This window comes from Chiroxiphia lanceolata, chromosome 4 (assembly GCF_009829145.1).
Source record: "Chiroxiphia lanceolata isolate bChiLan1 chromosome 4, bChiLan1.pri, whole genome shotgun sequence".
NCBI classification, from domain to species: Eukaryota; Metazoa; Chordata; class Aves; order Passeriformes; family Pipridae; genus Chiroxiphia; species Chiroxiphia lanceolata.
The window spans coordinates 60,744,435-60,765,923 of record NC_045640.1 but is presented as its reverse complement, the minus strand read 5'-3'; the positions used below and the strand labels follow the sequence as shown (position 1 = coordinate 60,765,923).

Genomic DNA, 21,489 nt, shown 5'->3' with positions numbered 1-21,489 from the left:
TAGGTTTAGTTGTGTCAGGCAGTAACTTTCAATTTTATGGATCGTGGTTGGGGGGTTTTTAAGAAACACTGTCTTCTGTGTAGTATGAAAAGCCTCTGTCCTGCTCTAATTCACTTAGGTTATACATTGTACCCCTTGGATGAAGGATGGTATCCACTTACTTTATCTTCACAAAACCTGACTCTGTCATTACCACTGTTTAGGGAAAACAAATAAAGTGGAGAACTTTCCTCCACCCTTCTCAAAGGAGCTTTATTACAGCAATTTGTCAGGTGCAGGTTCAGCTGCAGGCTGGGACAACCACAGCTCCAGCAGTCCCTCAGCTTAAACTGAGAGGGCCCATCTGAAACATTTGACCTAACAAAGAGTACAAAATTACTTTAGCAGGCCCTGAGATTCTAGAACAGTCATTTGTGGATGGCTCTTTATACAGTCTGCTGCCTCTTCTCCACTGCAGAGACAGCACAGTATAAAGCAGCTTTGCTACAGAAATATCTTGTTAAGTCTTCCTCCTCTCTCTACCGAGGTAGAATCAGTGCTGAGGTCAAAGTTTTTATTAGTCTTCCATTTGGATATAAATATAATAGAAGGAACTTGTTACCTGCATTATACTAAGATGCCATGCTGTAAAAGATATTCAGGAGTGCCGTGGTAACTGATGTGTTTTATACAACTTTCATACAGACGAGAGTTCAGGCCCATTGTATTACCAGAAATAATTCTGGGGGGGATTCTAACAAGTCTCCTAGCTTTGTCTTCCACTATACAACCTGAGTTATCCAACAGCACTCCTGTAAAGCCTTTTAGGATTGTCTGTGTGCAACACAGACCTGTGATACTGCAACTGGAATGCTGTTTACAGTCCCACTACAAGACTAACATCTCAATACTCCCAAGCAGGAGGCTTTGGCAATGGAGAAGTGCAACTACAGTTTGAGAAACAAGGACTCTGTCCCACACAGCCACAGCTGTTTATTTCTGGTACAGGCATCTGGATGCTTTTTTTCTTACTACAGCTGACAGAGTAGCAGAAGTCTATCCCACTGCTGTAGTCAGTATACTAACTAGCAATCAAGTTTTTGCTGCAGTAAAGACAATACCTCCCCAGCTGCTTGGTAGGACCCTTATAATGCAAATTTTAGTCCAGCAGTGGAACCTAAGTATCAATTATTAAAGCAACAAAAAAGCCTTTTTGATCAGTAGATAAAGTTTAGACTTTAATACAAAGGAAGAGCAGTGATGTTACAAACAGTCAGTTTATGCACAGGTAATTAACCACAAGGCTGCTCACACATGACATTCTTCACCGCTTGACTGTAATGCTGATATTGCTTTTATGGTGTTGAACATCAAGCACAAGTTCATCTCCAACCTGAACTGGGATGGGCTCATCAAGAACAACTGCAGCTTGTTTCCAGTGTGAGGACTCATCAGATGTGTTCAAGCTATGGTCTTCATCTAGATGGATGTGATACCAGAAGGGAATTGCAGTGACTCGGCCAGACTTACAGATTTGTACCTGAAAATATTTAAAATATTAATCTGTTATACTGTTTTCTTACTTCTTTGAAAAGGAAGTAGTTCAAACAATTTAAATCCTTTTCAGAGATACCTGCACACAAGTAAATTCCATATTGAAATTTTCAGCCCAGGTGAACAATTAATGGGCAGCTCTGCAGAGCAGCAGTTAAAAATGTGCTTTGGGCTTCTTGTACACACAACTCACCTTCACTTCTCTGCTGGGGCTGTTCAACAGAGGGTTCATGAGATCCAGCCTTAAAAGCTCTGCTGGCTTGCTCAGGGGTACACATGGTAATGTAGAGAGATCCAAATACACACGAACAGGTACCTGAGAGTATACACCATAACTTCAGACATCAATAACCATTAAAAAGTGAAGAGTCAGAAAACTTAATCATAACATAAGAGTTGCCAGGAATTACTGTAATACCTGCCAGAAACAGATAAAAATATAAGGTACACCACTGGGATACAAGGTAACGATGGGAATAATAACAGCACAGTCACTTCTGTGCAATAACATTGTATCTGTCATTGCTGGGACAAAACCCAAACCAGTTCTAAAACCATTGTCACCCATTTTAGATTATCTCAAGGTCGCTGCTGTCTGGTCACACAAACCTCTCTTGATAACTTCAACAATGTTTTCTTTCAGTTTACATGAAATCTAAACAGCTGGACAGCTGCAGGCTTTGAAGCAGTGCCTGGGAGACACCCACCACCTTCTTACCTTGAACTGGTTGATAAAAGGGGCTATATTAAACCCCAGAGTTGGTTCTGTTCCTTGAACAGCACTCTCCAGTAACAGAGACTCCGACTCTACAAGCATCCCATATACTAGCACATACTGTGGGAAAATCTTCCCTCCACTGTGAAGTAAACATCTGTAAAATGAGAGAGATTCCACCTGTAAAGCATATCATTCAGCAGTAATGAAAGAACATTAACTACATTTAAGAAAGGCACACTAGTTCTTCCCCTGAAGTCAAGTGCTCCTAAGCATTTGAGTTTGATCTCATTTGACCAGACAGCTGCATCATACCAAAAAAAGGGAAACTTGTCACACAGTACTAAAATTATGGAACTATATAATCTCTTCTCAGTGACAGTACTGGATATGGTGATATTTCACAATGAAGACAGTGGGATCTATTCATAGCAACATCATCTAATACTGAAGGACTGGCAGAAATGCTTAATAAAACTGGAAGTCAGGAAGTATATACTGTTGGGAGGCACTGGTTAAGGAGGCAGCATAGCCATAAGGAAACAAAACCCTGTGAGAATTGAAGTGTTAAACTAAAATTGACAACAAGACAGGGGCTAACAGTTTTTCCTGAGAAAACACCTGAGCCTTGCTTGGTCTTTCGCTATAGAGCATCATGCTGCTGAGAGCAGCAACACCACAGCACCTTTCATTCAGCATAGTATCAAACACCTCCAATTCAACACAGGTTAGTTTAGGTTTCCTTTTCCTGGAGCAGACCTCATCACAGGAATTGGGTAGCTAAGCAGGACACTATTCAAGGCGTTTTCACGCCAACAAATTTGAGTCTTTCATATGACAAAAGTCAAGAGTAATTTTTCCATTTGTTCTTGCAGCAAAAAAATCTTTCAAGTCATCCAAAGATTTATTCAAAACTTAGAAAAGGTAATGGGCATAAATTGTCTGGAATATTCTGCCCTCACTAAGCACAGAGATTAACAGAGAAGCTTTCCTAGCACCACAAAAGGGGATAAATTCATTTCACACTTACTTTGTTACCCATTTCCCTTACTTTATTGCTCTCGCTCTGCCTTCTTTCCCACCCCTTCTACAGTGGGGAACAGCATTGTATACATTGTATATATACAATGGTCATGCCAGAAACCCTCTGGGAGGTTCAGTCCATTCAAGGAAAAGCAGCTTTTTCTGCTCTACAGAACCAACATGACTGCAATTTTGTAGTTAGAAGGAATATTCTCAAATTTTTTCAGATAATTACGGATTCCTAGAAATAATTTTGTTTATTTATATCGTACCTGGATATTGCAGCCTTTTCCATCACCTCCTGCTGGATTAAACCTGATGTCTCTATAACATCCAAGATGATAATACTCCACAATTTGTCTGATTTGGGTCTCTGTAGCACCACACTTTCTTCTTCTAAGTGGCTGAGCCAGAACTCCAATGTTTCCTTAGGGAAATGGTTAGCTTCTGAAATGATATTAAGTGCTGCCTGATGCTGTTCTTTTTCAACAGAACTGTAGGCTCTGACTGGTCCAAGTTTGCCAGCTATAATGGGCAGAATGGAGAAGCCTTCAGATACATCTAAAATGTACAAAGGGTCAGGAACCTCATCTAGAGAGTCCTTGTTTTGATTCTCCTGGAGGTTTATCCCACTGCCATGTCCATCAACATCCATGGACTGCAAGTCCTTACTTGGATTTAATGACAGCAGCACTTTGCTCATGGCAGCTTTAAAGCATTCATGGTAGGGTACGTCATTCAGCAGGGCTATTTCTGTGGATTCCAGCACACACACTTGACTGCTGCCAGCCTGTTTGCTGGTTGTCTGAAGTCCAGCCAGAGCATTACATAATTCAGCCTCATTGCCCAAGCTCAGCGTGTTGTCTCTGTCACTGAAATCCATCCCACACTCTGAAGTCAAAGAAGAAATCTTCTGGATCTTCAAGTAGCAATCTTGGCAGCAAACCTCTATCATCACAGTATCTCCAGTCTTCACAGAATAATCTTGGCAAAAGAGCATAAAAAAAGTCATGTCAGTTACTCCACATAAACATCACTGAAGCAGCCATACAGTGCTTAAAACAAACAAACAAGCCACCCAACCCACCTACCCATTATCTCATTTGTTCATCAGTTGTTACTAGTGTGTATGAAGGAGTTGCTTTTGTCTGTACCCACAAGTTGAAATCTGCCATTGTGCATTAACGTTTGCCTTAAGCTGCCTCACTCTAGGCAAAATCCATTTATTCTCAAAATAAAGTAATATCTCTTTCTCATAGACATGCTTAAGTGTTATGCTGATAGCAGAGCAGAAAAAAAATGTACTGGTAAAGAAACTGGTTTTGCTTTCAAATGCTAAATATTAAATATTTAACCTTTTAATACCTCCTGTAATCAAAGGTAAATTTGTAGTTAGATGGAAAACAACAGCTACAGTTTAGAAAGGGTAATGGATTCAAAATAAATTTTACTGGAACATTTATGGTGTGCAGCTCAAGATGGTTTTTGGATACTCTGTGTGTACATTCCAAGAAAGTAAATCTACTGATATAGACCAGAATTTCAAAACAAAACTGCTCTAGTTTGACAAACATTTCTTTCAATGGCAACAAAAGCTAAAAGAGGCTCTTCCCTCCCCTATGCTTTCAGTTGAACCAATCTGTGGCACAGCTGTCCCTACTGTCTATGGATACTGAATTAGGAGCTGTGGACTACCCCAGGGGTAGACAGGCCTTACAGAGAGCACTGGATAAACTTAGAGAGCTGGGCGATTACCAACCCTATGAAATTTAACAAGGCCAAGTACCAGATTCTCCACGTGAGATGGGGGAATTCTGGTTGTATGTGCAATTTGGGGTACAAGAGGCTGGAGAGCAGCCCTGCAGAAAGACATTTGGGGGTTTGGATGAATGGCAAATTGAGTAGGAGCCAGCAGTGTGCCTCGAGAGCCAAAAGGGCCAACCGTGTCCTGGGGGGCAGCACTGCCAGATGATCGAGGGAAATGACTGTCCCGCTCTGCTCTGCACTGGTGCAGCCTCACCTTGAACATTAGGGCAGTTTTGGGCATCACAATATAAGAAGGACATCAAACCACTACAGTGTGTCCAGAGGAGGGTGACCAAGGTAGTGAAAGGCCTCAAGGGCAAGACCTAAGAAGAGTGGCTGAGATCACTTGACTTGTTCAGCTTGGAGAAGACAAGGCTGAGGGGAGACCTCATTGCAGTCTACAACTTCCTCAAGGGTGGCAGTGCAGGGGGAGGTGCTGATCAACTTTCCCTGGTGTCCTGGAGACAGGACACGAGGAAATGGAATGAAGCTGTGTCAGGGAAGTTCAACTGGATGCTAGGAAAAGATTTTCACCCAGAGAATAATCAGTCACTGGAACAGGTTCCCCAGGGATGTAGTAACAGCACCAAGCCTGCCATAATTCAAGGAGCATTTGGACAATATTCTTAGTCATGTGACTTAATTTTAGGTAGTCCTGCAAGAAGCAGGAAGCTGGGCTTTATGATCCTTACCGGTCCCTTCCAACTCAAGATGTTCTAAGAAACAGGAGAATAAAAAATGAGTGACTGGAGGGTAGAGGATGCTGAAAATGGCATTACTAATGCTTGTATGTGGAGAACAGTATACAAGTTGAGTCCAAAATAAGGGTGAGGGGTAGGTGGGAACGTTTAGTTTTGGTTTTGTGGCAGTAGCAGCTAGCAATTCCTACCTCACCTCTCCCACCTCCCTTTCCTAAGTCACATCTTCAGTAAGCAGAGCCAGACAGTAGCCCCACTTTTTGGAGTTACTCCACAATGCATTTAATTCAGTATAGCGAAAAAACCAACTTAATGAAAAGCATTCTCCCAGATCTTAAGCAGGTGCCTTATCTGCTTCACAGCAGAGTCCCAGGAACAAGCCCTGATGCAGGGACTATGCACTACAGACCAGAAACATGACCAGGAACCATCTCACAGCTACTTGCTGTTGAAATTCCTATCTGCTAATCCTATCTGCTCCCACTTCCTAGGTCTCTGACATAACCTAATCAGCTCAAAACCACAATGAAATCTAATTAATGTACCACGAGAAGAAAAGCCACAGGTCGTACCGGGGAGGCCCTGCACAGGATAAACTGCCTGTTCCCAGCAAGTTTCCTCACTGGGACTTGTTGACAGAGCATGTTCATCATCGAGCTGTAGTACAAACCACACCACAATAGCATCTAGTATTCCTCCTTCAGTGACTGGCAGGCTGAGCTTCCAGGGCTTTCTAGTTGCAAGGCTTTTCAGCTCCTGAGCAAAGCAGAAAGAGGGAAAAAAAGTGTGAGAGTTTTATTTCCATAAATGAAAAATTGTTTTTATTAAACTAAATCACCCAAAATTTCAGCACCAATCCATGAGGGCACCCAATGGAAACTTGAAGTTAACGAGCTTCTACAATACCAGTCATCATCATTAGTACTCACTAGCCTAGGAACTGTCTTCCCACATGAACAATCTGCATCCATTGGCCACAAAAGCAAACACCTACATCTAAGAACACATATTTTAAACCACTGAAAACATCAAGAAAGACTTCAGACTGGCAAGCCTTGCTTTGTGAGAAGTAATAAAATCAGAGCCATCTTTTTGAGCTGGATTCAAGCCAATGCTTAGGCACAGGCTTTGCTTTAAACCTGTGTTCAATCAATTCTGGAAATACTGCATGCAAGCACTGAATTCACCCAGAAATTCAGAAAAAAATCCTTATAAAACCAGTAAAATCAAACACCTTTGAGGATATTTTCTCTGCTACCTCAGGCTATAGGCCTTGTGTAAAAGGTCAGACACATGCAACTGCACTGCTGGGAAGAACTAAGGTCTCCCCAGAAGGAATCAATTATACATTTTCTGATACTCCTAAAAAGTTTTGAATACGTAACAGGAATTATGTCTTTTTCCATGTACAATTTATTTTTCTCAGGAATTACCTCCTGCTACCAACATTTATAAATGTAAAAGGACCAGCTCTAATGTCTTAGTTCCGGCATAAGCCAATTACCAGGAGGTCAAGCACAAAAGACCAAAGGTTCTCTTAGTCACAACCATTCTGATTAGTAACAGCCCTTCCTAAACATTTATCATCTTCCTGATCTGCTTATCTCAACACTTGTACTGTTAAGGTTTCAATCTCAAAATACACAGGGCAAAAGAGAAGTTGCACTCTAAGAACATGAGTAGCTCTCACATGCTGCCTTTTTTTTTTTCCCCTTCTTCATTCTCATTGTGTCCTCCAAAATTTGGTCTACCTCTCTTCTCACAACTGAGAGGTGGCTAACAATGCACATGTTAAAATTACTAGATGCCAACAAAGTTCATAGTAAAATCTCACTGCTCTTCAGTGAAAGTGCTTTGCTGCCAACCATTTTTGGTACGTCCTCAGCTGGAGAGGAAAAGAATAGTTAAGCTGAAATTTTGCTGGCATCAAGGCCCTTGAAGCAAGACAGCAAGAGCACAAACATGCATCTGTTTCTTCTGTTTCTGTGAAGTTATAGATGTTTAGCAGTCTATTTCACATGAAAAATATTCTTCCTGATTATCCCTCAAGAGCAGCAGGCCCAAGGTTCTTGTCTACTGAATTCTTGTAATTGCAGTGTTACACCCCCATCACTTAAAAACCCAGTTGAAGGCAGTTATTTAAGCTTTCCCCGCTCTCTATCATACTGCTTAACCCATATTTATTCTTCTTTTAGCCACTTTATAAACTTTTCTCTATCATTTATGACAATTACCAATTTGAACAGCCCTACCACATAAGGACGGCAATTTATCAACTACTCTTGTTAAAGAGAGAGCATAGAAAATAAAGCAACGATGCAGGAATATGCAGTAAAACCCCAAAATGATGCTATGCCACATATATCCTCTGAATGAGAAAAGGATAACTTGCATTAACAGTAGTAAATGGGACTACAAACAGAAGGCAAAACTACAGAAAGAATGCAGTTATCGAGTTTCCTATGTCTTGATCCACAATTTCTCAAATATTCCACACCGTAACTTCTCATGAGAATTACGAAGAGCCAATATCTGTAATTATTGGCAAAAGCACAGTTCCTTTAGGGCCTGAAAGTGAGACTGAACTTTAATTACTGGCTGCAGAGGTAAACACTTCCCCTCCCAGTGGCACTGATCTGCTGCCAGCAAACAGGCACACAGGTGGGACCTGGTGAGGTACAAGTGCCTGCAGCCTCTAATTACAGCCACACCTCATTGCCCTGCCTGGGAGGAACTGAGCTGCTGCTGCTGCTAACAAGAGCAGTGATAAAGTTATCAGCATAAAGCAGCTGCTTTTTTTTTTAAATTTGTTTTATTTTGACTTATTATTTGTACTGGAAATTTGTCTTAGAAGCCTCCTACAACTCAGTTTGACAAACACCGTTGTTCCATATTTTAAGTCTGGTTCTCAGTTCTGCTAGTTTAGGTCTGGATAGTTGGTACAAGTGGAATAAATGCAACATCCCTCTTATTCTTCAAAATATGAGTTTAGGAATTATGTCTTTGAAATTACCTTACTAGTGCTCTGTGATTTCTTATCTGAATTTCAGTCTTTAGTAGGTAATTCTGCTGTTCTGCTTTGGAACTGCCACATTGGCCCAGTGACAACATAACAACAAACAGTAACCAACGATTCCCAACTACATCAGTGATTCACATCAGTGGCATTTCTCCCTTTTTACTTATGATATCTTAACGTTTCATGACAGAACACTCTATTAGTCTAACTGAAACTTCAAAGGAGCAGTTCTGAAACATGATTTAAACAGTAACACTGTTCTTTACTCTTTCAAATTATCTTTACATGTTTGCCAGCAGGCAGATGCTTAAGAACAGACATCTCTCAGATGAGAGTAATAGTTTCTTATTGATGCTAGAAGCAGAAGCAACATTAGGTCAGAGAGATTGCTCCCAGTAGTATACTGAAGAGCCTTGTCTTATTTCATTTTTAATCTCAGGATGTCAGACAAGCCAACTAGGAAAAGCTATTGATTCAGAAACACTGCAATTCCTGGCCAAGCAGTAGCCAAGAATAATTTCATTTATATAACAGAATCTATTTTAAGCTCTGAGTCAATTGTAACTCCTCACCACAGGTCAATGAGCAAGAAGCACACCAGAGATCAGATGTATCATCTTTTTAGCATGCCCAGCTGTGGGTGGCTGAGGTCTTTGCCTTACAGTCCAGGCCTATTTCCATATGCATTCAAATGTAGTTTGTGTTAAATACACAAAATAATGCTACTATGTTTTAGAATGCCATACTACAGAAATACCCTAAGGTACAAAGGAGCTGAAGGGTGGAATCAACCAAATAGGGTAATGTCTTCAACTCCCTCTCTTTTACACTGACCCATCAGCACTCAGAGATATTTTTATGCCAGATGTAAAATATACCCCTTCTCCTGTCTTCAAGAGTTTCTTGAAGACTCTAACTTTAGAGGAATAAACTAAGTCAGCTCCACAACTGCATAAATCATTTAAGATGGGTCTATTGCATTCTTCCTCCCCCTCTACATACTGAGGCTGGCAGCTGTTTGATCTTATGGTGAGGTAGTTTATAAAGTTCCCAAAACTCTGCCCAACAAACAAAAAACCTCCACCTTCAAAAACTCAGAAAATGTCATTTGGTGAATCACACAACCAGACAAGCATCAAAAACAGGAGAGGATTTCAGTGCAGCCCTGCCACCTTTGCACTTGTGAAGTTGAACCCGAAAGCAAATAAAATAAGGCACTCTTGCTATTCATAAAACAATTACTTATAAAGGATGTAAAACCCCCCCAAAAACGTTACCTGCAGATCATTGAAATCTACTGTCATTACTTGGCAGGGTTCTGTCAGGGGTATGTAACCTCCAGGAATACGACTGAGCTTCTCAGTGGTGTAAGGCTCGACGGTTTCCTCTGAACCAGCAAAAGCGTATGTTGGGCTGAAGAACTGCACTGAATTTGACAAGCACACACCAGCAACTTCTCCCATTCCCACTCTGGAGTGAAGGCAAAAAGAGAAGAAATGAAACTTCAAGTCATTTGGTCAAAAACCTAAAGGAAATTCTCCCAAAGCTGGCTAAGTATTTTAAAATGTACAGAGCGTTAGATTTGAAAAGCTAAAAAATACTAAAACAACTCTGTGGGGTTTTTGTTGTATTCAGAGCAGCTCCAAAGCACAGAAAATGCACATCATTTTCAAGAATCAGAACCGAAAGCTGTCACCAGAAATGGAGAAAAAGTCAAATGTGTCCTTTGTCAAAGGCCACAGACTTTTGCTCAACTCACTGAGTCTTGACAGAGAACTAAAGAAAAATAAATCCTGTGATAATAAGAACAAATAAAGCTTTTCTTCTGCTACATTACACAGATAACAAAGGTGTTTCTTTCAGGTGAACAGAATAGTCGAACAAAGATAGATATGCAACAGAAGGTTGCATTTTGGTAGTCTCTTAGAGGTAACCTTTCATTTTGCAGTATGTTTATGTATTTATCAACCACAATCCATGCAGAATATGTCCTTTTTCACGGTTACATAGCTGCAAGAAAAGCCTCAGTGCTGATTTCTTGGTGGAAAATGTTTTTACAACTCAGAATACATATATCCTCTCTTGTAAGACAGAAGATCATCTGGATTTTTAGAAATGACCTTATACAAAAAGCTTCAAAGACAACTGCTAAACTGCTTTAAAACAATTACTCACACTGTCCATCTCTTAGGTTTGAGGACTTAAAACATATTCTCATTTTCAAAGTATGAGTCAGGACCTAAGTCTTGCACAAGCTACACTTCAGATTATTTTGAAAAAGTACATTTGCCTGAGAAGCATTTAGTGCTTCCCACTTAAGTGACAGCTATCCAGTAAATCTACACTCTTACAGTGAGATCTAGTAGTCAGTTCAAATAACAACTATTTAAATTTCTATTTCTAGAACTACTTTTAGTTCTGAAGCACTTTTTCGGGAACCTCCTCTCCCTGCAAGAGATCTCCCTACAACTAAGCATGACTAGACAGGCTGTCTGATAATATTCTCATCATATATGGTCACGTCCTTGAAACTCATAATTGCAGAATTGAGTAAGTTGCCCTTTGTCACGTTCTTAGGTAAGTATATTTTAACCATTATACAAAGCTAAAAGACATTGGACTCCATCTTTGGAGCAGATTCCATAGCAACAGAAAGCACAAGGTAGTAAGTATTCCACAATAAATACTAAAAAATTCTGCAACATTATCAACAATTGCAGTCTTCTCATCTGCTCAATGAAGTAACAGATATTTTAACAACGAGGATGAGAACATACTCCCCTGCATTTGAAACTGAATCCATGTATTATTTTAAAAGAAATACTATCACTAAAAGAGATCAGCTGCTGTACAAGGCCTGTATTGTGGAAGAGCTCAGCAGATTATTCAGATATATTATCATGAACCCTTCTGGCTTCAATACATAAGCACAGAGGTACAGTCACTTTATTGCCTCTCTTTCCGGGGACTGACTAAAAATAAAACACTAAAAAAACTTGAAACCTGTAAAGAAATACTTAATCACTGCAATTCTTACAGTGACTTGAGGAGAAAATTAACACATGCCATAAAAATATCTTAAAAACTGACATAACACCACAGGAGAGTTAGACCCTAGTCATTCTAGGGAACATAAGCAGCAGGTAAAAGCAGCACCAGCTATAGCAAAGAAACATTACAACTGTCACTAAAACATCAAGTAATAAAGCTACAGTAAGGAGTAAATCAGCACAAAACCTTTTGTAAAGTTGGCCTAAGTGCACCAAAAAAATAACACTACAAGAAAACTGGTAAGATTTATCTAGAATTTCACTACATCCTAGGGAAAAAAACCCCAAAATAATCAGAGCACAAGAAATGCAATATAACTTAAAACTGCTAAAACAATGGGACAGAATACAAAGTAGAAGCTCAGATCAAACACAGATAGATGACTGTGATATGCAAGATTATCAACACTTGGACTCAAAAGGGATTCCCTCTCTCAGCAAGATGAATCAGCGTTTGATGATAGATTAAACACACTTTTAAATGTACTTCAGGGAGAAAAACCTCAAGTATTCATACAATTCTGGGCTCTACATCTACTTCTAAGCACTCAAAAAAAAATTAAAGCATGAGGAAAAGCTCAAAGCTGTACTAATTGTACAAGACAGAAACTGTCCAGGATGATATAAAAAGCATGAGAAAAGAAATACTTTCACACAGCTATTTCATTAGGCTCATTAGAAAAAAAACATCCAAACCCCAAAGTTTTACTGTAGATAGTGAAAACACTTCAGGTAATGTGAAGACATGCACATCAGAATAATTCAAAGAGATCTGGATAGTTTAAATCTGAGAAGAGATAAGAAGTTTTTTACATAAAACTTAACAGCACTTGCTAAAATAGATTTAAGTATTCTTACCATAGCAAAAGGGGATCTCAAACAACAGAGGCAAGAAATTTAAAAGTAACATTTATCCTCTTTCAACAGCATATAATTGATTTGTGACAATCACCTCAGTCCTGCTAGTCATCTGATCTCAAGCTATTAACGTGGAATGTCAATTCAACAACCCAAAGTTAACAGGACATCAACTTGCATTCTGTGTAAATTTTGTAAGGAACAGTCAATGCCCTGTTTCAAGGCAAAACTTCTTTTAATTGATGAATAATTAACTTCTACAAGAAATTATTCTGTGACCATCTACCATGGGAACTTCGGTCTCTTTCTGGCCACTGTCCCGGTCTAGCACATCAGAAAAATTGCTGATTGCAGCCTGGCTACCTTTCATCCAGTGCACTGAAGCTCCTGTAGAAGTTAGTGTTTTCTTTAATGTACAACAAGATTAATCCCAAAGAAAATACATCAAGTCCAAACCTCTCAGACAGAGACTGTCTTCATACAGTGATACTGTTCTAAAAGAGGAGAATAAAAATGAATATGAAAGCAATGAGTGGAATACGAAAGAAGTCTGAGAGCTGGTCTCAGCAAAGAAACCTTATTCTGTGCCAGTTCACAACTAGGCAAAGGACACATTCAGACAGATAATGCTAGCTGGGGTTATCAACACTTAGGCTTTACACAATCCTGTCCTCATCTTCTGGAAGGGTTAGATCCAGCAGTGAGGTATGAAGTAGATTATAAAGCGGGTAAAATGAGGTTAAAGGCTAAGTGTTAATCCAAGGATCTACAATGCAGAAATTGAGACATAATTTTACTATTAAGAAATTTAATTTCTTTCGTACGTATTTGAGGCATGTGCTTCAGCATAAGTGTAAATCAAGAGTTTCTGATACAGTGATCCAGAAAATCTGAACCTCAAAGGGGTAGGGAGGTGTTAAAAAAAAGAAAAAAAGCCCAGAAAAGGGGTGGAGTGGGGAGGGTAACTTCAAAAAATAAAGAGAACAGTAAATGAAAAATCTTCAATAAAAACAACTGGTCTCTCTTCCCAAATAACAAATATGGGTTCAAAAAAATATGAGTTCAAATATGAGATATACCTGTGATGCCTACGTATCTCTTTGCATTCCACTGCCATCCCAAATACTGTGGCACTTGCAGGAATAACTCTGCCATAGTCTCCAGCACTGACCTCTTGATTTTTAGGCTGTGAAAACACGAACAAGAACATGCAATGAGATGGTGACCTATTTCTACCATTACTGAAAAGCCTAGGGGTTACATATTAGTGAGCCATTCAAGTGACAGTCAGAACACCAGTAAGTTCTTAGTGATTAGTAAAGATTCTGGTCTTTGGCATTCTGTTGACCATGAAAGAAGTTTCTTAAATACAGTGTTTCAATATATCCAGGCTTCAGCTTTACTTTTCAGTCTACTACTTCCCTTCTGCAACTTTAACATGGTTTTTTAATTTGTGTTCTATTAGAGTATATTGAAACATTTGAGGACTTTCCTTTTATGCACCATTCCTATACTTAACACTAGAGGTCATCAGTTTCAATTCAATACAATAGGTTTAAGCCAGCTGAACTTTTTTAAATTAGTTGGAATCAAAGCAACAACAAATAAAGGGAAGTCCCTCTATTTCATAAAACGTAATAGAGGTTAACCCATATAAGATTCCTTGTCATATTACTGTGCTTGATGTATGGTAATTAAAATGAAAAATACATATAGTAAAATCCAAGACCCAGTGGAATTGTTCGCTCTCCCAAAACAGTTCAAATCAGCAAAAATAAATTAAGAGCAGAAACATATGGCATAATTACAGAATTATAACTGAGTGTTCCCCAGTGTCACAATGAGAAATAATAATTCTGTAATTCAGCATTTTCTGCTTAGACTGACATGACTTTCTGCTACTAGTTGGTATCTCAGAATGACCAGGGTGTAACCAAACTTGCAGGAAAATAGTGTGTTTAAGATCCACATAAACCCCTTTGGTGTTACTTAAAAAGTCAGAGGACAAAAAAAGATTAAACCAAAATAAATGAACAGTGCTCAAGAGTGAACCATCTCTGTATGACAGAAGGTTACATGGGGGAAACATCCACTGCAAGTATCACAGAATCACAGAATTAACTGGGTTGGAAAAGACCTCCAAGATCATCAAGTCCAACCTTGATCCAACACTGCCATGGTTACTAGACCATGGCACTCAGTGACACATCCAGTCTCATCTTAAAAACCTCCAGGGATGGAGAATCCACCACTTCCCTGGTGGGGGGAAGTGGTGGATCCACAGCCCATTCCAGTGTCTGATTACTCTCTCTGGAAAAAACTTCTTCCTAATATCCAACCTAAACCTCCCCTGGTACAGCTTGAGACCATGCCCTCTTGTCTTGCTGATAGCTGCCTGGGAGAAGAGACCAACTCCCATCTGGCTACAACCTCCTTTCGGGGAGTTGTAGAGAGTGATGAGGTCTCCCCTGAGCCTCCTCTTCTCCAGGCTGGACAACCCCAGTTCCCTCAGCCTCTCCTCATAGGACTTGTGCTCCAGACCCTTCACCAGCCTCGTTGCTCTTCTCTGGACCTGCTCCAGCACCTCAATATCCTTCCTGTACTGAGGGGCCCAGAACTGGACACAGTACTCCAGGTGTGGCCTCACCAGTGCTGAGTACAGGGGCAGAATCACTTCCCTGGTCCTGTTGGCCACACTGTTCCTGATCCAGGCCAGGATGCCATTGGCCTTCTTGGCCACCTGGGCACACTGCTGGCTCATGTTCAGCTTCCTGTCAATCCAAACCCCCAGGTCCCTTTCTGCCTGGCTGCTCTCCAGACACTCTGCCCCCAGCCTGTAGCGCTGCCGGGGGTTGTTGTGGCCAAGTACCTGCCTACTCAGAACACGAGCTCACAGAAGGACAACGTATGCTGCTGCTGCCTCAGTGCCATTCACCAAAACCAAATTCATGGAACAAACACAGATCACTCTTTTTTAGCATAACAAAAGGAGTATCTACAAAAGTTTCTCATTCACATAGGTGAATAGCACATGCACTACTATGTGTGTGTGTGTACATACATATATATATATATATAAAATACATATACATATGTACCAACATCACCTACCTTTGGCTGTAAAAGTAGATGTTCCCAAGCATGTATCAAGCTCTCCACAATTCCTTCTCCAAATAAACCAGCATCTACTGTTTCTGTGACAACCAAGGAAACCCTACATAAGAAAAAGAACACTATGAAATATAACGTATAACACATGTTCCTGTTAACAATCATTCTTTAAAAAAAACCAAACTATACCAATGTGAGCTCAGAGTAAAAAACTTTGTTACCAGTATTCTGACGTTTCAATATAGATGGGTAATTTAGGTCTTCCAAAAAATTAAATGTTTTGAATTGTTGTTAGAAGTTATTCAAGATGTAGATAAAAGAGAATAAATATTGAGCAAGAATTTACCATAAAGCCTCTTGTTCAGCATTTATAAATAAATTGTGTGGGAAGAATCTAGCCAAAACAGGAAGATGTTTCAGCCTGGGCACACAGCCAGTGATATTGCAGAATATTTATTTTGTGCAAGAGTATGCATTCATGCATGTGGATAAAAAGGAATTAAAACCCCCAAAGCTATAATCAGAGCACAATAAAATTGTTACACAGATTAAAAACACTAAAATCCTAAATCCTCTGGAATTAAACCAAAAAACCATACAGCATGATAAGAGAAGACATTTCTAGACCAGTAGGAATTTAGTCCTGACAGGTGACATCTAGTAACTCATTATATAAATTAAAAGGACATATATTTTACTGTAGCTCAGCTGGCACAATTATACAAGGCTTGACTGGCCTAAACCATGTGGCTAAACCACAGGAGCTTCATCATTTCCGATCATGAGCCTGTACCATCACCAGACACTTTACTATAAATGTTTGTATCTCCATCCTATTCAGAGGCTGCAGAAGTGAGACACAAGTTGTTAAGTATAAAACTGTGTTAAAATTAGTTTTAGGACACAGTAATCTAATTTCTCTTTTCCTGTTGCTGCAATATAATTACATATGCCCCAAAGCTCCCACCATCAAAGAATTAAACTCCTTAATTTATGACAATGCTGATCTACCATAGAGATTAGTACAATCTGAAGAACATGTCGTCATTTCTGCACTGCTCTGTAAAAGCATAAAACACACAGAGAACACCTTCTCACATTCTGGGTAATACCACAGCACTGTTATTTCCTGTTTAGGTCACAAAGCATTTACCATTTCCTTTAAAATTAAGAGCAAATCCAAATACTGTCACAACAGAAAGCAACAACGTACCTTTCAGGTATGTGCTTTGGAATTTCTATATCAAGTGACTTCAAATGCAGAAGATTGATCTCTCTTTCCATATTATTTGCTGCCACCACATCACAGGCAAGTTCATACATGGTTTTTGATAATTCGCAGGCATAGACACGTGACGCTCCTGCCTTTTTTGCAAACATACTGAAAAACAAGAATAAGGGTTTTTCCCCTCCTCCACATCTGCTTCATATTTCTACCAGTTCAAGTCTAAAAATCATCATTAAGTGAACTAGTATCTCTTGTGTGAACACTGATACTGCACAAGTTGTTGATAGCATTTCAAGAGGATATCAAAGAAACCACGAGAGATAGCATAAGGATACTCCCTCAGCTATGCTAAGTAACTCTTCAGACTCAGTACTTAAGACAGGACAAATGGCATTACAACTCCAAAACCAACATGAGTAATTCAATTTATACAGCACTTATTGGCACAAAAAGCAAAATAATAAAAAAGGTTCCAAAAACCACTACTAAACACTGAACTCCAAACTCACTGATTTCTGAAAACTTTGGCTTCTTCCTTTAGCTTTGTCTCCATAAAGGCATGAAAGCAATTATATTTTCCACTAGCAACCAAATTTTGTTAGACCACAAATATGTTTCTATTAAATTCATGTCAAGAATGTGTACTTGTGGCATACCTTAAAATTCCTGTTCCCGTGCCAATATCAAGGACAGAGCTGCACCCCGAGCAGACAGCATTCTCGATGGCCTTCAGGTAGGTGAGGTTCCTCCTGGCATCATTGAGCATGATGAAGTGCCAGCGTTCCACCAGCCAGTTGGCAACACGGTAAAAGTTCTCCTTTGCATCAGCGAAGTCTGGGTTGAGCTTCACTGCCTTGTGAAAATACCCAGCTGCTTCATCTCTAAAGCCCATTCTAAGAGCAGAAATGACAAATAAATAGAAAGCATGCCTTCAGCTGCGTCTGTGGGTCTGTGGAAGTATTTTTGCATTAGATAGAAAAATTATCTGGCATTGCCTTAAGAAAAAGAATGATGTACAGCTTTACATCAAGTCATTGTAAAATGCAAAGGCAGTCCAAAAATACCACTGTGCACACCAACAATCCACTACTGCATCCTTTGATGAAGTAAAACAGGTTTTACAAGAATTTGCTGCAACAATATGACAGCAGCAACTCTGCAATCCAGTCTCACAGATGTTCAAGTCAAGAGAATGTCATAAACCTCAAAAGTGCTTTACTGTATTTAACTGGAACATACTGCAAAACTATCAAATTTTGAGTTGCCAGCTCTTGCATTAAGTGCCAATTTTGAAAAAAAAAAAGGAAAGAAACTAAAAGGAAACCAAATTGTGAACTTGAAGCAAGTTTTTATAATACCTATAGCATATTCTCAAATCAGACAGCAATGAAAAAAATCTATCAAATATACATATATACTTTAATACAATGTTGGGAGAGGTGTTCCTTTGAAACAATGAAAGTAATCACGAAAAGCAAACCTAATGAAAACTATCTCAATTATGACCTATGATTTCAGTCTCAAAGAGCTGAGCAACAGAAAACACTTTTCTGCTTTACATTAATAAATACAAGCATAAGCTCAAACCATTTAAGAACAGCCCTACATGGTACAGGATACACAACCAGCTTCTCCTCACTTCAAAGGTCTGTTATATGTCACCTCAAGAAGGAGTAAAACTAAGAGACAGCATTCAAATGTTGTAATTCTGATGGGATCTAACAGGCAAGAAAGGAAGAACTTCAAAAATTGTACATTAACCACTATTGTGACTCTGAACAATTTTGGTCTCTTTTTTGTTTAGTAATTCCTTTATAAACTGTTGGAAAATACTTGAAGATAGCATTTTTGGTTTTAACTTTTTACTTTAATAAAAGTACTTTTCCTTTTTTTCTTTTGCTTTTGCTGCGACTACCAACATTTATTTTAGCTTTGGCTACTCTATTTAAGCTGACAAACAGATTTAAGTTCAACAGTACCCAGTATACAACATTAAGTATGTACTTGCATTTACAGTGTGAACTTTAAAAAATCTGAGTATACATTACTACAAACCTGAAGAGATGTTCTCCCATACTATTACATATCACTTCATCATTTGGATACAGTTCAAGTGCTTGTTCATAACAGTTAAACAGATCTTGAATCCGTGCCAGAGAATCTAGCTCTTCTGCCCATTTGAAGAGAGTAAATTGAAACGTTTCCTAGAAAATAAAACATATACCACTGAGTGGCTGGGAGTTACCAGAAGCAGGGAATGGAGCCCTGAAAACATCTGGAGGTATCCTGACATGCACCTGAACATCCTCATCTCCCTAAGCAGCAGCATACAACTGTTTGCTATCATAAAATGGTAGTTGGCTCACCTGGAAGAAGTAGAAATAAGCTCTTGGATATCTGAGGAGGACCAAGAGGATCATCACCCAGCAGTGTTTACTAAGAGTCTGTGTGTATATTAATGCATGCTCCAATACTAACAGGGCCCCATTTTTATTAAACTTGATTCACACACAGGGACTAGAAGTGTATGAATTCCCTTCATATAAGCATACAGAGCTTATTAAACAAGGCATTGGCCATCTCCATCACTACTAATTTTCCAATTCTGTCTTCAAAATAAAAGTAGAAATCAGTTACATACAACAAATCACAAGTACAAAACATGTCACAAAGACCTCAAGGGAATAGAATACATAAATTGTTTCATGTAATTCAAAGAGCACTTACTTTGACACTAGTTTTTAACTCGGGAGCCAGATTTAGTACCAGGAGATAGTGAGCATATGCAGTTCCAAAATCGTGCTCCTCCAGGCAATGCTGAGCGCTCTGCAAAGATCTGGAAACCAACTCCCGCCTGCTGGCTTCCCGACCACCTCTGTGAAATTTGGCATTGGAGTTGGGCATTCTGAAGAATATAAATACTCACTTCTCCTAAAAAAAAAAAAATAAAAAAAAAAGCAAAAAAGTCACACATATAGCATACTGTAGGTCAAAAGCTTGTACACAAAGTTGACAGATCAAAAAACACTTTAAATTTTCACTGGAGTTCATAAAGACATCCTCCCTCGCCCCAAATCCTAAACATTCAAGAACATGCTCATCTTTGTGACACTGATAATTCCATCAGGTCTCAGTGTTCACCATTCAAAAGTCAAGCGTGCATCACGACTGTGTTAGACCAGGTCCTGGAAACAGATCATGTTTCTCCCTTTGTAGTATCATTTTTGTAATACACATTTTAGCATGTCTCTGACTCAACAGTTTTGCACACTGGATGTTCATGCACTCATAAATATCAAAATCAACCACAAAATCTGCAGGTTATGGAAATACAACAGTATCTCCATAAAGCAAAGTGAGCTAATGACTTCGCAGTTTATTTTACAGAAAGCAGCGTGACAAATTTTCTGCTTAAAAAAAACGTTAAAGAGTTACCAGGACCAGTATGCGCATTTTTACACCTGCCTCGGTCACCGCTGCAACTTTTAAAGCTACTTACCTGAGAAGGGCTAATACCGCCTTCGGTATTTCCAGATGAGTCCCAAAGCCGAAGAACACGAAGTTTACACGGAGAAGGACTGCAAGAAACACAGCACCATCACGACAAGGCTTGTTTTGTCGGTTTATTTCAATCCAGAAACCCACCGAGTACCGGCAGCGCACACAGGGACGTGCAAAGCCCGGGCGGGCCGTGCGACCTCGCCCGCCGTGGGATGCGGGGGCCGGGACAGGCAACCCTGGGACCGCCGTCCCGGGAGGCTGCGGGGGACCTGGGGGGGGCTTCCCCTGCCTTGGGGACATCCATCACCTGCTCCAGGGCCATCCATCCCCTGCAGGGCACGGACCAACATTCCCAGCCCGCCGCCGCCGCCGCCGCCATCCCAGTGCCGGGATCGCGCAGGCGCTGGGCGGTGCCCGGCGACAGCCGGCGCTATGGAATAAAGGTGCTTTTAATTATCCGCGTTCTTCCTCCACCTGCATCCAGTCCCTCAAAATGCGTTAATTCAGCTCTTGCAAACGCAGGGCCGTAGAAGTGATTCACAGCGATGTTCCCCATCCAGTCCCTTGCCCATCCGCGCTGTTCGGGTCTAGGCTCCCACCACGAAAGAAGCGCCACCTTAAATGTTTACCAGCTGCAATGTGAGGGCTGCACGCTGCGCACACAGGCTGTAGTTAGAGTGTTCCTAAAACCTAATTGTAATTCCACTCTTGGTAAATCCGACGAGCGACAGATGAGACCACTCACGACACCAGGTTTAAGTCATGAACAAGGCCTAGTTGTCTTTGTCTAACAACTCCGCTCTGCAAGGAGCAAAATTCAGAGCTTTGCTCAGCATCTCCAGTCCCTAATTTCGTTCCCTCCCACGCTTAGGACACCACCTCGCTTCTTTGTGGAACCCGGCAGACTGTCTGCTCCGGGGAAACAGCCCCATGCAGAGCCCCGGAGT

At 40.2% G+C, this 21,489-nt stretch overlaps 1 protein-coding gene across 1 annotated transcript; it reads right to left on the bottom strand.

Annotated features, from left to right (window-relative positions):
* Positions 1 to 1,189: 1,189 nt before the first annotated feature.
* On the bottom strand, positions 1,190 to 20,962 carry PRMT9 (protein arginine methyltransferase 9). The gene is made up of 14 exons (XM_032685718.1): positions 20,850 to 20,962; positions 20,541 to 20,619; positions 19,769 to 19,972; positions 19,097 to 19,245; positions 17,698 to 17,934; positions 17,027 to 17,194; positions 15,814 to 15,916; positions 13,782 to 13,888; positions 10,072 to 10,264; positions 6,348 to 6,531; positions 3,544 to 4,255; positions 2,252 to 2,405; positions 1,727 to 1,849; positions 1,190 to 1,519 (listed from the first exon to the last, which is right to left on the bottom strand). Exons 3-14 carry the CDS (start codon positions 19,943 to 19,945, stop codon positions 1,304 to 1,306), a joined length of 2,523 nt encoding a protein of 840 aa, XP_032541609.1. The 5' UTR covers positions 19,946 to 19,972; positions 20,541 to 20,619; positions 20,850 to 20,962; the 3' UTR covers positions 1,190 to 1,303.
* Positions 20,963 to 21,489: the final 527 nt, after the last annotated feature.

Coding starts and splice junctions, on each gene's coding strand:
- PRMT9 (XM_032685718.1), bottom strand. CDS start 19,945: ATGCCCAACTCCAATGCCAAATTTCACAGAGGTGGTCGGGAAGCCAGC. Junction 17,935..19,096: donor ATGGGAGAACATCTCTTCAG/GTTTGTAGTAAT, acceptor TTCTGCTCTTAG/AATGGGCTTTAGAGATGAAG. Junction 6,532..10,071: donor TAGATTTCAATGATCTGCAG/GTAACGTTTTTG, acceptor TGCTTTGCTCAG/GAGCTGAAAAGCCTTGCAAC.